Source organism: Camelus bactrianus, chromosome X (genome assembly GCF_048773025.1).
Source record: "Camelus bactrianus isolate YW-2024 breed Bactrian camel chromosome X, ASM4877302v1, whole genome shotgun sequence".
NCBI lineage: Eukaryota > Metazoa > Chordata > Mammalia > Artiodactyla > Camelidae > Camelus > Camelus bactrianus.
Genome location: NC_133575.1, coordinates 42,458,646 through 42,476,831, shown reverse-complemented (window position 1 = coordinate 42,476,831; position 18,186 = coordinate 42,458,646). Strand labels below are relative to the sequence as shown.

The 18,186-nt window shown below is 42.5% G+C and overlaps 2 protein-coding genes across 20 annotated transcripts in view; one reads left to right on the top strand and one right to left on the bottom strand.

Annotated features, from left to right (window-relative positions):
- The window catches only part of AWAT2 (acyl-CoA wax alcohol acyltransferase 2), a 181,250-nt gene that overhangs the window by 141,382 nt on the left and 21,682 nt on the right, over positions 1 to 18,186 (bottom strand). For 14 of the 19 annotated variants that reach the window (XM_074359635.1, XM_074359636.1, XM_074359640.1 and 11 more), the window contains one exon: positions 12,075 to 12,169. The exons of 2 other annotated variants lie outside the window; for them this stretch is intronic. The gene's annotated coding sequence lies outside the window, so the exon portion shown is untranslated. Of the gene's footprint in view, positions 1 to 8,651; positions 8,789 to 12,074; positions 12,170 to 14,992; positions 15,070 to 18,186 lie in introns of all 19 variants that reach the window. 3 more of the 19 variants (XM_074359638.1, XM_074359630.1, XM_074359633.1) reach the window with 2 other exon arrangements.
- AWAT1 (acyl-CoA wax alcohol acyltransferase 1) lies at positions 8,795 to 18,173 on the top strand. The gene is made up of 7 exons (XM_010973627.3): positions 8,795 to 11,080; positions 12,046 to 12,153; positions 12,414 to 12,484; positions 13,808 to 14,012; positions 14,708 to 14,879; positions 16,435 to 16,634; positions 16,853 to 18,173. The coding sequence occupies exons 1-7, from the start codon at positions 11,005 to 11,007 to the stop codon at positions 17,005 to 17,007; spliced, it is 987 nt and encodes a 328-aa protein (XP_010971929.1). The 5' UTR covers positions 8,795 to 11,004; the 3' UTR covers positions 17,008 to 18,173.

The following is an 18,186-nucleotide window of genomic DNA, read 5'->3' as shown; positions in this document are numbered from 1 at the left end:
AGCAATAAAGAACCCCTGAAAGTGATGGCACAGAGGAATTTTCTAAAGATTAAGTGGGTAGTAATAGAGAAAGGAAGAGAAACCAGAGGCCAGGAGACCAGAATAGGAGCCCAGCCCTCGGCCTCGCTTCTACCCAACAGGTAGTCACTGATGACTCAAGATAACTTATTTCCTCAAAGACTTACCATGGTTAACCATACCACTCTCTGACTCCACTTCTTACTATGTTCTTTCCTTTTCTTTTGTTTACAGCAGTTTTTTCCATTTATTGTTTCATAAAAATGAGACCATATTAGATTTTCTGTATCTTATTTTACTCATTCAAGGCTACCTCATAAAAATCCTGCCAAGGTAATTGGTATAACTCCTTTTTTTTTTAAATTGAAGTGTAGTCGATTCACAATGCTGTGTTAGTTTCTGGTGTACAGCATAGTGTTTCTGTCATACATATACAATCATATATTCTTTTCATATTCTTTTTCATTATAGATTACTATAAGATATTGAATATAGTTCCCTGTGGTATACAGTAGGACCTTGTTGTTCACTTCCTACTATTTTCTCCACTTGTTTCTAACTCCACTCCAGCCACAGGACCTGCTTGCTATTCCCTGAATAAATTCCTTGAACAAGTACACCCCTGTCTCAGGGCTTTTGTACTTGCTGCTCCTTCTGTCTGGAATGGCTCTTCCCCTTGATAGCCACATGCCTTCCCTGGCCGATCTACCTAAAATGGGAGCTCACTTCCCATCTCTCTTATTCTGATTTATTTTACTCCACAGAACACAGAATCTATCACCACTTAGCATCATATATTTATTTGTTTGCTGTTGTCATCCCTCCCTAGCATATAAGCATCAGGAGGACAGGGATCTTGTTCAGTTCACAGCTGAAATGCCAGCATTTAGAAAACTGCACAAAATACAGTTAGCACAGAATAAATATTTGTTGAATGAATGAATGACATAGAAAATAGATTTCACTGAATTCCTTTGACTAGTACTTGACTTCAAGGAGTCTTAGAGGAAATGTGAGGCAACAGAGGTGAAGAGGGGAGGACTAGGATGGAAAACTCAGCCCTGAGACTAAGAACACGGGGGAAGGAGCTTGAAGAGGAGCTAAAAGGCTCAGCTCAACCCCATTTACAGACTGAAAAGCACTCAGATCAACTTCTGTGGAGATTTTAACGTTTTCTGTAACTAACTAAACCTGCTATTTTTGCATTTCTGTCTTTTCCCCAAAGTTATAAAAATTAAGAACAACAGACTTTTAAACTTTTGGAACAAAGTACATAAAAGTATCTTCAAGTGGTGGGAGGGTATGGCTCAGTGGTAGAGCACATGCTTAGCATGCACAAGGCCCTGGGTTCAATCCCCAGTACCTCCATTAACAAAGAAGAAAGAAAGAAAGAAAGAGAGAGAGGAAGGAAGGAAGGAAGAAAGAAAGAAAAGAAAAATATCTTCATAATCAGACAAATATCTTCATAATCTCAGAGAGGGGAAAAATTTATTAAAATAGCACACAAAACATACAAACTAAAACTAAGAAATTTTAAAAATCTCTAAAGAAAGTGAAGATAATCTACAAATGAGGAGAAAAATCATTCATTCAACAAATATCACTGAACACCTACTACGTGCCAGGCACTGTTAATGGTCCTTAGGATAAATCAATAAACAGATCAAAACCAAATCTCTGCCCTTAAGGAACATTCTATTGAAATGCACATGTTAATTAATATGGGCCAGGCACCATCCTAAGTGCTTTATATATATTAACTCATTTAATTGGCACAATAATTCTATGGCTTAGGTACTCCACAGATGAGAAAAATGAAGCTCAAAGAGGTTAAGGAAACTGAGGCACAGAGAGGTTAATTGCCTGAAACCACACAGTTAGTGAAGGGTGGAGCTGGGATTTGAACCCAGACAGTGTGGCTTCAGAGAGGCCATGCCTTCTATTCCTTACTGAAACTTCACATATTGATATTCACAGCACCTAACTGACAAAGGATTAGGATATGGACTGTATCAAGAACATCTACATATAAGTAAAAAAAAAGAGTAAAAGACACAAGCATGTATTTTCCGGAAGAAATATAGCCTATAAATATATGAACCGATACTCAACCTCTTTAGTAATTAGGGAGATACAAATTAAAACCACAAAAAGGTAGCACTGGACGTGAAACTGACTGGCAAAAATGTAAAAGTCAGTTAAAGCCAAGTGTTAGGATATGAAGCAATGTGAAGTCACACTCTGGTGAAAGCACGTGATATAATCACTTTGGAGAACAATCTAGCATGTCCTCGTAAAACTGAATCTGAACAGGACCTATGACTCAGCAGTTCCACTCCAAGGCATACATCCTAGAGAAACTTTGATGCGTGAGCACAAGACATGTTTAAGAATGTCCTAGAAGCAGGGTTCATAAAAGCAAAAACAAGCTGGAAACAACCCAAATGTCCATCTAATAAGACCATGGATGAATAAAGCACAGTACATCCATCTATAGTCACACAATGGAATACAAAAAGCAGAGCTACATATGTCAACAAACATAAAACTCAAATCTTAGAGTTGAGTGGAAACGATCAAGTCAGAGAAATACCATATTATCTGTGTGTGTGTGTGTATGTGTGTGTGTATACACACATACACACACACACACATATATAGGCAAAACTAAACAACATTGTGATGAAACTACAAATAAAAGAAAGGGAATGATAGACAAACACGTCAGTATAGAGGTTATTCAAAGTGGGAGAGAAGAGGGGAATGAGATTAGGGAGAGGCACGCAGGGGCCTTCGAAGCTACTGGTAGCTTATTTCTTTAGCTGGTTGGTAAATACACGTGTTCTCATTATTGTTATATAATATTATAAATAATATATAATTGTATATTAATTATAATAATTCATAATACATATAATACAACCATAATTATAATTAATATAATTATATTGCTTATAGTTAATATATAATTATAATAAATAATATAGAACAATATATAAGAATGTCTTCATTATTATTATTTCAACTCTTATATATGATATATTTGATATACTTCACAACACAAAGAAAAGAAGTCAAACCCTAGCTGATCTGAAAAAGATTATGGATTCTGTTCAGAAACAAGAAGGCTGGGGAGTAGCGGAAGGCCACTTCCATTTCCACTTGTCCCCTCTTTGCTCCTTGTCAGATCTCTCAGGGTTAACTGGACTCCTAGGACTTCCTCCTGGCACCTCCCCACTTGGTCTGTGCCCTTCCTACCAGTCTTTCCCCAGTGGTCACAAATTAGCAGCTGTTGGGCCAAATCTATTTGCCAGTTGTGTTTTGTTTAGACAGTCCAGTCGTTGTTTTTAAAATTTGAAGTAGTTCAGAAAAAGAAAACCCACATCCATATATACATACCTATGTACATACATTCATACAGAGAGAGACAAAATAAATATGCGAAATATTGACAATTGTTGAATTGAAAAGGTAGATGATATCCCAGGTGTGCACTATATTATTCTTTCCACTTTCCTATATGTTTGATTTTTTTTCACAAGAAGAAGTTGGAAAAACTAACTCTGAAGGCTTTGAGAAGGAGCATGTCCTCTCTAGTTCACCATAATCGCCGCCACTTCCTATTACACTCTCAGCCTGTTCCCTCATTTCTGGTACCTCTGGTCCCTAGAGACATTTGAGTTTACAACTTGTGGCTCAGCATGTAGGTCTTGGCCCCTCCTGGATCTCCCTGACCCCTGTGCGTACATGTTTGTCCAGCCCTTCCCGTAGGCCACAAAAACCATATGCAAAGTTTTGTTTTTAGAACAGGTAAGGACAGTGCAGGCTGATGTAATTCCCCACTACCCTGAGTAGACAGCAAAGCCCTCTCCACCCACCTCCCAGCAGCTACAGACACTTTGGCAAGTGTACTATACCTTATAAGACAAAAGTGGGGCCTTGAAAGAATCAAGCCACACCAGCTAGCTCCCCCTAGAAGATAAGATGAAGAATTTTTATGATTCTTTATGACTGGCATCAAAGGTGAAAAGTATGGGAAAGTCAGATCTTCCAGCAACATCAAAGGGCCTGTAAGGTAAACGACTGTAACAGGGATATAATGTATGCGATAAATGGCTGTTATCAGTGCCTGGACTTGTGAGTTAGAAAGAATCCCTTGAGGATGCTCAGGCACCAGAGTGTTTGCAACCAATAAACCATTCCTCTTCAGATGGATCGGCTCTTAGTCCCTCAGAGTCCAATGGCATCAGGGAAACAGAAGCAGCTTAGCACCTGCCCAGCCTTACTTGGTGATATGACAGGTTCCTTCTTTGCAGACTCTGGTTTTCACTCCTGCAGCTCTCATGCTGCACTAAACAAATCCTTGATTCCTGCCACCCCCAGCTTGGCTATTTCTGAACACACGATGCAGAATGAATTCATCCAATTGTTCAGCATGCAAAACAGGCTTAAAAGGAATAGGCAGAGAGTCAGAGCAGGCAGTATCACTTGCAGGATAAACTGAGGTGGGCTGATGACACTGCATGACAGGCTGGACCAGCATGCCAAAGCAGGTAGGGAAAGGGCAAGACCCCTGTCTGATTGTCCTAATCACCTGGACAGAGAGATCAAGATCACTTGTCCTTCTGACCTCTCTTCACCTTTGATCTAGGACTACATGTGGGTGTTTTCAACAGGCTGTGTCACCTTTTGGAATGGCCTTATCTTTTGGTTTACTCTTGCCTTGATCTCCACACCTTGCTGCCATTTCAGATCTTAGAACTTCAACTTGTTTCTGATATCCAGATCTCCATAGGACCAGGCATTGGCTTTGGGGAATTATTAATGCCTGCTAATCCTTCCCTGTGAACTGCTTTGGCTATTTGCCGCCCACATCCTATTGTGATGGAACTCACTTAAGGATTTGATGCCACTCTGATGAATCCTTCCCAGGCCAGGGACTGAAGAGAAGGAAAAGAAGAACTGTATGACCAAAGTTGTAGCAAATACCTTCAGATGTCTGAGAAGGAAGTGAAGGCCAAGACCAGATAATTAGCTGCTAAATTGTGACCCAGGGGCAAGACAGCACTTCTCATGTGTAGTACTCAAGAGGGCAATCCCTTCTGGAAAAATGAATGAATGAATGAATGAATGAAAAGATAGAAAGAAGGAAAAGATAGAAAAATAGAGAAGAGAGACATCCATAAAACAATGAAGAGTGTGTCATCAACCAAGTATTATAATTAATACAATTATGTGAGGTCATGTTTTAAAAAAAAGGAAGAAAAGAAAGGATCAGTGTACTTACAACCAGTTCTCACATTCCCATGTTTCCTAATTTCTTTTGGCTATCGCTCCATTTTCTTTGATACCATTCATGGCAGTCAGGACCACCCACATACCAAGAAAGTTCCTGGTCTAGGAAATTGCAGTCACTTTTGTCCTTAGTTCAGGTGAGATTAGAAAAAAAATTTTTTTCTCAAAAAGAAAAAGAAAACAATATGAAAGCATAGAAACCAATATGTTGATAAAACAGATTTCTTGTCCTGACTTTTCCTGGGTACAGGCTGATCTCAGTGATCCACAGCTCTCAAGACTCATTTTTCCACACCTCACCTTGGCCTTGGACTTAGCTTGTGCTTAAATGTTCCTGAGATTGAGTGGAGGTGAACCTAAGTGGCAGCCCTGCCAGGTCTAGTGGTATTGGAGACCTTCAAGAAACCTGCTTCTTAAGCTGTTTGGAAAAAAGGGTTAAGCCCTCTTTTCAGACCCAGTCATCTCCTTGGAGACAGAGACTGATTCTGCTGACTGCGCTACCTGGTTCCTGGACCGTACCTGCTTAACAAAGGCTTGAGAATATTCCACTTTCTGCACCAGTAAATCTTAAAAACTGCTGGGAGAGAGGAAACTGAGCGGTGCCCACTGAAAGGGCTGCAGGTAAGTGAGGGTTTCCAATCAGTGACCTTTCACCTACCATTAAAAGACCTAGAAGTCTGACCAGATAGTGAAAGAGGAATATCTAAAAATTAGTGCTTCCTCCTTAATAGATTGGTTAAATGAATCATGGCATAGCCATACAATGAAATGCTGATGTTATAGAAAGAAAACTGACATGAAAAATGTCCATGATATACTGCTAGGTGAGAAAGTGGGTTACAAAATAGTACAGAGAATATGATTCCATTTTGATTAAGAAATTATACATAGTGAAAAGATACATGCACCCCAATGTTCATAGCAGCACTAGCTACAATAGCCAAGACATGGAAACAACCTAAATGTCCATCGACAGATGACTAGATAAAGAAGTTCTGGTATATGTATACAATGGAATACTACTACTCAGCTGTAAAAAAAAAATAATGCCATTTGCAACAACATGGATAGGCCTGGAGATTATCATTCTAAGTGAAGTAAGCCAGAAAGAGAAAGAAAAATACCATATGATATCATTCATATGTGGAATCTAAAAAAACAAAGAAGATGCTAATGAACTTACCTACAAAACAGAAACAGACTCACAGACATAAAAAACAAACCTATGGTTAATGGAGGGGAAAGTGATAGGAAGGGATAATTTGGGAGTTGGAGATCTGCAGATACTAACTACTGTATACAGAATAGATAAACAAGTTCCTACTGTATAGCATCGAGAACTATATTCAATATCTTGTAGTAGCCTATAATGAAAAAGAATATGAAAACAAATATATGTATGTATCTGTATGACTGAAACATTATGCCATACACTAGAAATTGACACATTGTAAACTGACTATACTTTTTTAAAAAAGACCAATAAATTATACATAGTAACTAACATTTAGAGAGCTTTAAATATGAGCATATAAATGAACAAGGCACTGAAGAAAATGCTTTATGTTAATTACTTACTCTCATGACAACCCTATGACGTAGGTAGGTATTTACTCATCTTAGTGCTTCAGTGTCCTCCTACCTACAGACCTAGATATGCTGGACTCAAGAGCCCAAGCTCTCTACAGTGACAGTGACACTATTTCTATCTTTACATTTATACAGGAAAAAGTCAAGAAAGAGAGATACCAAGATGTGAACAGTTAACAGTTGTTATTTCTGGATGGTGAGATTATAAGTGACTTTTGTTCCCTTTATGCTTTCCTGCATAGTCTGAAAGTTTTATGATTTCTCTGGCTTATTTTTATAATCAGAAAAAACGATAAATCCATTTCCATTTTGAAAAAAGCAAACCAGCCATTGCTTCTTACCAGTAGGCAGCAAACCACTGGGGGGTTGCAGGGAGTAACTTAATTATTACAAGGATTCTGGAAAGTCCGATATGGCCCAAGCACTGTCTAGAATGAATAAAAAAATGCTTACACATTTTTTTCAAATGTCATGATATATACTATCATGATGTTGAGCCACAGTGCTTTAGTTCATTATATAGTTCTCAATCAAGGGATATTAACAATACAACTATTATTTTGTGGAAGTCCATGACATTTTAAAATACTAAAGCAAAGGATCAGGTCTGCTGCTAAAAGGGAAAATATACATACAGATCAACTCTCTGTAGCTTGAGCGGATTCTTAACTTACTTCCCTTTTTTCTGGGGGTGGGCAAGAGGAAATAAAGGGGGGAAACAAAGTGCACAAATTATTAGAAGTTCAATAGATAAACAAGATTATACTGTATAGCACAGGGAAATATATACAAGATCTTGTGGTAGCTCACGGTGAAAAAGTATGCGACAATGAATATATGTATGTTCATGTATAACTGAAAAATTGTGTTCTACACTGGAAATTGACACAACATTGTAAACTGACTATAACTCAATAAAAATAAACCTTAAAAAGGAAAAAAAAATAAAGTTCATCCAGGAAAAATCCTAAAGAAGACAATTTAGGACAAGAGAGCACGGAGAGGGAGTTGGTGTTAGCCCAGAAAATTCTATTCTGGAAAGACAGAATGCTAATCGTCCCTGTATTGCCAGGGGCTAGTCCTCACCCTCAACCCCAGGGATGTCAACAGGGATTACAGAAGATGGCAATACTTGAATGCTCACTTTTGCTTGAGGGCCAAGCTGATATTCAATTAGCAGGAAAAGCTGGAGTGGGGACGGCCCTCCAGGTGCAGGGAAGGCAAAGTAGGTAGAACTTTGTCCTATGCCAAACTGACTTAAAGGTCAGCACTTGCCTTCCTTTCTCTCATTCTTCTTTTCCTCTTTTGCAGTGTGTCCCTTGTTCTCTATTTCTATATAGCCTCTTGTCCTCCCCACGCATGTCCCCAGAACACACTCCTCCACAGGACTCCTGTGGTCTCATTACCCATAAGTAACCATCCTGATCACAGACCTCAAACTAAGATACTAACTTATTGACGGTTCATTTAATACCAAGGACCTAGGATGTTCCAGGCATTAGGGGCAGATGCACTGACAAATAAGATATGGTCCCTACCCCTTTAGAAGCCTACAGTCTTCAGGTGTGAAAAGCAAACAAAAACAAAAACAGAAACAAAAAAGAACAAAATGAAAAAAAAAAAAACCCACGATAACTCAAGTTGCTTCAAAGGGCATGAAGTTATAACGTGATAAGAGACGGGCGTCAGAGAGAGAAACGAGTACTTTGCTGCCCCAGCCCTCACTTTGGCCTGGACTTGGAACTCACCTCCGAACCCAGCTCTACATCTTCACCCCTGCTTGTGGGAGCTGGTGCTGAGGGGTGGAAGACTGGCTTACTCCAAGGGAGAACAGTCTTCAGCAGGTCAATGGCAGGCAAAAAGGAGGGTAGGAAGTGGGGTTGTTCTGTGTTAAAAAAGTAAATGAAAAGCTGGGGAGGGTAGAGCGCGTGCTTAGCATGCACAAGGTCCTGGGTTCAGTCCCAAGTACCTCCATTAAATAAACAAACAAACAAACAAAACTAATTACTGGCCCCCCCCAAAAAAGTAAATAAATAGAACCGAATCACTTTGCTGGATACTGGAAACTAACACAACATTGCAAATCAACTATACTTCAATTTTTTAAAAAAGTAAATGAATATCTTGCCAAAAGGCTCAAACCAAAGTCTGATCCAGTCTTTGAATCCAGCTGCCAATCTCCCGGAAACAAAGGAGGAAGCTGCTAAGGTACACCATGAGTACGCAGCAAGCAAAGTCCAGGCTGTGGGAGATTCTCCAGGTCAAATGTGGGTTGTTCAACAGACAAATAGTCAGGAAAAGGAATGGATGGAGGGGGAACCTGGAGGTGAAAACAGACTTAAACTCTTCAAAATGCCAAGGTCATAAAAGACAAGGAAAGACCAAAAAACTGTCACAGATTGGAGGAGACTAAGGAGACATGATGATGAAACACAATGTGGGACCTGATAGAATCCTGTAACAGAAAGAAGATGGACATTAGGAGAATTGAATAAGGGCTGGAGTTAAGTTAATAGTAAGGTACCAGTATTGGTTTCTTAGCTGTGATAACTCTACTATGGTTACACAAGATGGTAACATCTATATAACATAGTTACATAGGGGAAGCTGGGTGAAGGGTACAGGACACTCTCTACATTACCTTTGCAACTCTCCTATAAATCTAAAATTATTCCAAAATAAAAAGTTTAAGAAGGAGAAAATTTAAGGGACATACGAATTTTTTCAATGGACAAGACTTAAATCATAGTCATTAGGGAAGTATGTTTGGGTGATAAAACCAGAGAAATGCAAGGAAAAGATTCCTCTAAAGGTCAGGATAATGGTTACTTTCAGAGAAGGAAGAAGGTTGTTACTGGAACAGAACACAAGAGAGGCTTCTGGGATGGGTGGAAAAGCCCTATTTCTTGATCTAGCAGTGGCTGCGAGGTGTTTTTGTTTTGTTTTTTTTTTAGTAATTATTCATTAAGCCATACATTTGTTCTAGGTGCTTTTCTGTATCTGGGTTTTATTTCACAATGAAAAATTAAACAGAAAGAGGGAGACTTAAGAGACATAATATCCAAATATAATCAGTGGACCTTGTTCAGATCCTGATTCACATTAATCAACTAGAAAGAGACATTTGAATATGGACTGCTTATTAGATATTATTAAAGAAATATTACATTTGTTCAGGGTGATAATGGCATTGTTATTATGGAAGAAAATGGCCATCTTTTGTAGATGCATAGTGAAGTATTTAGAGGTGAAATGACATGATGTCTTAGAATTCCTTTAAAATACTCCAAGGGAAAAAAAAAAAAGAGTGTGAGACAGATGAAACAAGTATGGCAAAATGTTAATAGTTGTTGAAGATGAACATAAAGCATGAACACAAAGATGAGCATTTCTTAGCAGGGAGGGTAGAGCTCAATGGTAAAGCGCGTGCTTAGCATGTACAAGGTCCTGGGTTTAATCCCCAGTACCTCCATTAACTAATCAATAAATCAAATTACTCCCCCAAAGTAAAAAAACAAAAATAAACAATAAAATAAAATAAATGAACATTTCTTGCATTCTCTATTTGTGTGTGTGTAGAAATTTTTATAACAGAAAATTTTAAAAGGGGGACAGCCTCAAACCAGGCTGCTTCAGGGCACCAGTCAGTCTCAACAGAGACCTGATCCCAGGTGCTCTTCACCCCACAAACCCACAGAGCTCCCTTTCCACCAGGCATCTCCCTGAGCTCACAACCCCTGTAGTCTCAGGGTGGCCTGTGATGTGAGGGGCGTTTCCCTTCTCTGAACCTCTGGGTTACTAGGCCTAGATGGCAGCCCTTCTCACCTTTCTCCAACCTGATGTCCTAATAATCCCAGGAAAGAGAGTCAAAGGGTAAATGGGCAGCACCCAGGGCTCAGACCTGGTGGGGCAGTCCTTAGCACTCCAGAGACTGCCCCATTCAGTGGGTGGTAGGTGTGGGGCAGGACAAGGAAGGGTAGAGGCAGGTGAACATCCTCATAACCATACACATTCACTCTCAAGTGAGCTTCCAAAGGCTGGTGGCACCTTTGGTTGGAACACTGTGTTGGGACTTTCGCCTCCTTCAGGCTCTTGGGCATCATGCTTTCTTTCAAGCAGCCTAATCACTTCCAGAGTCTGATGGTTCTGCAATGGCCCTTGAGCTACCTTATCCTATGTGAGTACCGATAAGTGTGTGGCAAGAAGCCAGAGGCAGAAGCCAGGGCTAGATCTGGGGTGATTTTTCTGCTCATGGGAGGTCTTATCTCTGGCCTTTGATCATCTAAGATCTCAGGTGGCACTACAGAGTAAAGCCAAGGAGTCTCCAGTTCCATGAGCTCCCTGGAGAAGGAAGAGACCGAGCCGCAGGGGACAGTGAGGATGGGGCGGGGAGGGGATGAGGGGAGGTGGAACAGGGTCATCATGGAAATGAGTGGATCTAGCTAATTTCAGCCACTTCCTAACTCTCATTCTCTGGAGAGGAGAAATGAGGCCCACGGAAACAGGCGCGATATTTCCATAATCATAAGGAAGTGTGGGGAGTGGGACAGAGGAAGCATTAGCATTCCAGACTTAGAGAAGTACAGCCTGTGTTTGAACCATAGGGTTCCCCCATTCCATAGGGAGGGGGTAGTAGCAGCATAGGGTGGGGGAAACTGAAATAACAGAAGGAGTGGAGAAGGGGCAAGAGGACAAGAATGGGAAACAGTAGAAGGATGCAGATGCTGTATGCCTGGGGTATGGGGAGATATGGATAGTGTATGGGCAAGGGAGAATGAGCTAGTGGTTAACAAGGGTTCAGGGAAGGTGACTAGGGAGGGAGACAGGAGACAAGGGAAAGCTGGTGAAGCAGTGGGGATAAAGCTGGTGGCACGCAGGGAGCAGGAGTACAGGGGTGGCGAGCAGGCAAGGAGGCAGGTGGACAGGGGTGACAGGTAAGCAGAGAAATAGGGCTGGTATGTACCATGGATGATACAGGGAAAGTCTGAAGGATAAGTGGACCTGGATGATGGATGGGCAGGAGCTGGATTGTGCAGAAGGCCAGGACCAGAGGCTTAGAGAGTTTGGAGGGCTCTTAATGGGGCTGGACATGGTCGAGTTCTCCTGGTAGCACAAATTCAGTCTTACCTGCTCCCCCATCAGTTTGGATCTTCCCGCCATTGTCCATTTACCTGCTGTTTACATCCTGGTGGCCACTATCAGCTCTTTACTTTGCCTGGTTTTTCCTGGACTGGAAGACCCCAGAGCAAGGTAAGACTCATGGACCCTAGAAAGAACAGAACCTAAGAATGTTCCATCTTAACCTGTAACCGGAGAGTCTCACTTACCATGCCACTCCTCTCATCCAAGTTCTTAGACCCACAGGAGCTGGGTCTGTCCTGGGGTCTCTGGCTTTTCCACCTCTCTAGCAGAGCTGTGGTCCTTCCATGCTGCTAGGGAAGCCCTGGGTGAGCAGGAGGGGTGGGCTTGGCACACACAAACACCATCCCCTATTGGTATCTTTATCTCAGGTGGCAGGCGATCAGCCTGGGTAAGGAACTGGTGTGCCTGGACCCACATAAGGGACTATTTCCCCATTTCGGTAAGTGTCCCTTTCTCAGCATCCCTCACAGTTTCCAAAATACTAGCAATTGTACCAAATGACTAGGGTCATCCATCAGGAAAATGAGCATCCCAGAGACATCTCAGAGCAGGTTAGACAGACTTCAGCCAACGTTGCTACTGGGCACTCGCTACACTGCCAGGATACTTTGGATGCCCTTGGCATGACCCACTAGATGACGCAGGCAGAAAGGCAAATACAGATCAGTTTAACAAACATTGATTGAAAGGCTACTCCGCAGGAGGAGGATATAGCTCAGTGGCAGAGTGTGTGTTTACCATGCATGAGTTCTGGGTTCAATCCCCAGTAACGCCATTGAAAATAAGTAAGTATACTTAATTACCTCCCATCCTCCCCCCAAAAAAGAAAGGCTACTCCATTATGCATGTTTGGGGTACAGAGAAGTGAGTAGTATGCAATCATCTGCCGTTAAAAAGCTCACATCCAAAATAAACAGTAGGTTTCTCCTGTATAGCACATGGAACTATATTCAATATCTTGTAATAACCTATAATGAAAAAGAATCTGAAAAAGTATATATATATAATATATATATATATTATATATATGTATAGCTGAATCACTTTGCTGTATACCTGAAACTAACACATTACAAATCAAATATACTTCAATACAATAATTAATTAATTTTTTAAAAATGCTCACATCCAACAAGGAAGACAAGGTACACAAGGAGTTCAGATGATGGGCTAAGGAAAGGCTTCACAGACATGGTGATAGCTAAGCAGGGTTTTCAAGGTTCAATAAAAGTTACTTAGTCTCAGAGGAGGGTATAGCTCAGTGGTAGAGTGCATGCTACCATGCATGAGGTCCTGGGTTCAACCCCCAGTACCTCCATTAAAAAAAAAGCAACTTACTTATACTGGCACTGTAAGGGATTTGAGGGGAGAAAATACCAGGAGGAGGTTCTAGAAATGTACTGCTATGCTGATCCTCTGAGTATTCTTTGGAATAGGCAGCAAACACTGTCCTGATTTTTGCCAACCTCTTTCATGTAACAGCACTCCCAGAAAATGATCCCATGCCTACGGGGCACTGGCATACATGGCTGAGACTGCTTGCAGCCACAGGCAGGAGGTCCTGCAGTTCTAGCTTCCCCAGATCCTACCTGGTCTCCCAGGGGCAGAGGAGTCTGCCATCTTGTCCCCCTGAAAGCCACTCCTGGCACCTCTATTGAAAAGCTCTGCTTTGGAGAGTGCCCTGAACCCTGAAGTGTCTTTGCCCTTGCTTTCTTGTGTGATCTCATGTCATGACCTCTGGCATTTCTCTCCATGGCTGCAGATCCTGAAGACTAAAGACCTGTCACCTGAACACAACTACCTCATGGGGGTTCACCCCCATGGCATCTTGACGTTTGGCGGTGTCTGCAACTTCTGCACTGAGGCCACAGGCTTCTCGAAGATCTTCCCAGGCATCACTCCCTATCTGGCCACGCTGTCCTGGTTCTTCAAGGTCCCCTTTCTTAGGGACTACCTCATGGCCAAAGGTGCCTCTGACCATATTTACTAGAGCTTCTGGCCAATCTCTCTGCTTGGAGCTGCACATTTTAAAGCCCCATCCCCTCCTTCTGAGTCCCCTCTCCCCTCCCCACCCCCAACATCATAGCATAGTAGTTAAAAGCATATGTTCCAGAGCTAAACTGCCTTGGTTTGAAAACTGGTTCTGCCACTTACTGTGTGGTCTTGGGCAAGCTACTGAACCTATAGAGTCTCAGTTTCCTCATCTGTAAAGTAGCACTGATGGTAACAGTCTAACCTCAGATGTGATGTGATGACTAAATGAGATAATACAAGTAAAAACATCCAAGATAGTGTCTGCCAAAGAGTATGTGCTCCAGTGCTGTGGCTATTCACAGCAACAGAGGAGAAGTAAAGAGGAGAATTACAGTTGGGATGCAGAAAGTCCTTCTGGTTATCCCACTGAAAACCCTCCTACTATAGTTTCCACCCAGTGCCTTCTGCAAAGTGGAGATATGGCCTCAAATTGAAACGTGTTGTGTTTGACGGCCACAGCCATCTCTTCTCCACACCTTTGGTCCCATTCATTGATTCTCCTCCTGGGACCCATGGGAACAGAGGGCACACACACAAGCCAGTGAGTAGAGCGGAGGGTGTTCCCTCTCTGCCATTTCCCTCTCTCCTGATCATGTCGCTCCTCTCTCTGTTCCTTGGCTCTCCCCAGGTCTGTGCTCTGTGAGTCGGTCAGCCATCGACTACCTGCTAAGCCACGGCACCGGCAACCTCGTGGGCATTGTAGTGGGAGGGGTGGGAGAGGCCCTGCAGAGCATGCCCAACACTACCACCCTCATCCTTCGTAAGCACAAGGGCTTTGTGCGCACAGCTCTCCAGCACGGGTATGTGTCCCTCCAGCACGGGTAGGTGTCCCTCCTTGGGCAGGAGTAGGTGTCCTTCTCTGAGCAGCACAACCTGGTAGGTGATGCCAAGATGAATCAGACATGAGTCTTACCCCAGTGGAACTTCCTAGTGAGTAGAAGAGATGGCCATAGAATTCCAAAACGAGTTAGGTGATCCACTCCTTCTGAGCTAGAGGAAACCAAAACCAGAGACCCAGACTGATTATCAGGGGGGCTTGGCTAGGGCTTCCCTAGTACCTGGATGACACCCACATCATCTCTAGCAATATTGATATTGACATCTGTTTGTTAACGGTAAGTGCAAGAGGCAGTACAGTATGGTGAGTATGCGTGTAGGGTCTGGAATTAGGGGCCTCATTTAAAATCCTGACTCCACGATTTACTGTGCACTCTGAAACAGGTTACTTAATCACTCTGAGCCTTGGTGTTTTCATCTTCATAATGTGACTACTAATAACTGTACCTATTTCACAGGATTATGGTGGGGTTTCAGGGAGTTCTTCTACATAAAACACCCACCATGTGGCTGGCACACAATAAGAGATAGATAAACATTAGCCACTCTGACTGAGGCATAAAGAGCAAGAGTCCAAGGCTGGAGCTGAGGGTGGGCATCAAATCAGCAGGCCAGTTCACTGGACACAGGACAACTGTCCCATAGCAGACTCACAGAAGAGGAGAAGTACTTCTTCTAAGGGCCTTGCCTGAGTGGTCTGGTCACCAGTTTGGAGCATAATGTAGGAGAGAGAGCTCTGAGCTGGGAGGAAAGAGTCCTGGGTTCTAGTCCAGATCCTGCCACTCACTGACTGCCTGAGTGACCTTCCATCCCTCCTGACCCCGGGCTTCTGAATATATAAGAAAAAGAAAATAACCCCTCAGGGTGTTCTCCACTGTCTCCACCGTGAAGAAGCAGTAAAGTCACATATGTCAGAGTGCCGAGACTACGAGTAATAACTCAGAAAGATTTGTGTAAGAGACAGTGTTCTCTTTCCTCTTCTCTCCCAGGAAGGCTTAAGGAGCCTGCTTCTCTACCTAGGGCTGGATTTCCAGGTCAGGATGGATTTCCATGGTCTATGAGAGGGAAACAACTTTTCTCTGCTCTAATCTCAAGACCCTCAGACAGAATACGTTACACACAGTCCTTGTGGGTGAGGGGCATACCTTGAACACATCTGTGCAAATCACCATAATTTTCTCTGTGCTTCCTACTAGTAGAAACAGAATCAGATATTCCCCTTCATGACACCTCCTGGAAGCTTTTTGTCTAGTTGATGGGTCTCTGTGGATCTCTACCCCTATATCTTGCCCCTAGGATCTGTGATCCTAGCCCAGGGATAGTATTCTCACTGGCCTTGAAAATGTCAGGACAAGAGACACTAAATACAAGAGTTGTGTTCAGTGCAAGAAGAAACACTTTACACCACAGGGATTTTATAAGAGATGGGAAGCTGGCCAGGAACAAATGTTCTTTCTTGGGGGGGGGTGTTCTCCACCCTAGCCTGTGTGTGAGAAATAAATCAGGGTTTTCCTCCAGGGCTCATCTGGTACCCACCTTCACTTTTGGAGAAACTGAGGTGTATGATCAGGTGTTGTACCACAAGGACAGCTGTATGTACAAGTTTCAGAGACACTTTCGCCAGATCTTTGGTTTCTATTTTTGTGTCTTCTATGGACGAGGTTTCCGCCAAGGCTCCACTGGGCTCCTGCCATACTCGCTGCCTATCGTCACTGTGGGTGAGTGCTGCTCTCAGCCACAAGGCTACCTCAGCTCTTTCTCAACCTCAACCTCTGGCCTCCCCAGCCCGCCCCCACCGAAGAAGAGGGCAGCCGAAGGGGAGAAGCTGGGAATCATCTTGGGATGTGACAGGACACTGCCCAGGGAAGGAGAAGGAGGTTAAAGAAAGAGAAGATTCTGACACTTGCCCCTTCTTTCTTCCCATCTCTCTTGGCAGTTGGGGAGCCCCTGCCTCTGCCCAAAATTGAAAAACCAAGCCAGGAGGTGGTGGACAAATATCATGCACTCTATATGGATGCCCTGCACAAACTGTTTGATCAGCACAAGACCCAGTACGGCTGCTCAGAGACCCAAAAGCTGCTTTTCCTGTGACAGGAGGAGCTGCATGCTCAGGAATGCATGCCTTGGAGAGGAGACTCAATCACTGCTAACCAAAAGGGGAGAAATGGAGAGGCGGGAGGGCTAAATGAGGAAAGGAAGGGCACGAGGAATTCCATCCTTGCCACAGAGCCCTTGAAGTCACTGCCCCTGAGGAGCTTCACTCAGTCATTCCTCAGGCCCCACCCCCTACTGGATTTCCTCTCAGAGCCCAAACCACCAGGGCCTGAAGGACTCAGATGATGGTCAGGCATCCTGAGTAGCCACCACTCAGGTTGTTGTTGTTGTTGTTTTTGTATTAAGGCATTTTTTCCCAGGCCCCACCCCATTCATGCATTTTTAAACTAAGACGTATTTGCATACCATAAATTTAACCCATTTAAATTCAGTAGTATTTAGTATATTCAGAGTTGTGCAACTACTACCACTATCTCATTTTAGAACATTTTTCAGCACCTCAAAAAAGAAATCCAATACACATTAGCAGTCACTCCACATTCTCCCATCCTCAGCTCTTGGCAACCACTAATCTACTTTCTATCTCTATGGATTTGCAATTCTGGATATTTTATATAAATGGAATCGTAGAATATGTGGTCTTTGTTACTGGCTTCTTTCTCTTAGCATAATGATTTCAAGGTTCATCTATGTTGTAGCATCTATCAGTACTTTATTCTTGTTATGACTGAATAAATATTTCATTGTATGCATATATCCCATTTTTCAATCCATTCACTAGTTAATGGATTTGGGGGTTTTCTGCTATTACGAATTAACATTTATATACAAGTTTTTGTGTGGTAATCTGCTGTCTTCAAATAGAAAGGCTTTCCTCATGTCCACACCACTAAGCTAACAAGTACAACTTTCAGACAGATCAAAGGCATTTTACTCAGGATTCCAAACTTATCTGACAAAGGAACCCTTGTTTAAATAACACCTATTACCATCTCATGAAACATTGGAAGTTCCTCTAAATATAGTCCTAGAAATGCTGGTCTACAGGGTAAAGTTTGTACTCCTTAGCATGGCAGAGAAGGCTGCTGGCATTATAGGGAAGGTAGCTGATTTGATTTTGGAGTCCATCAGATTAAGAAAAGCCTTGGGAAGAGTCATACAGGTTCACTGGATGAGTCAAAACCTCATAGGAGGTGATCAGAAGGCAACTGAATA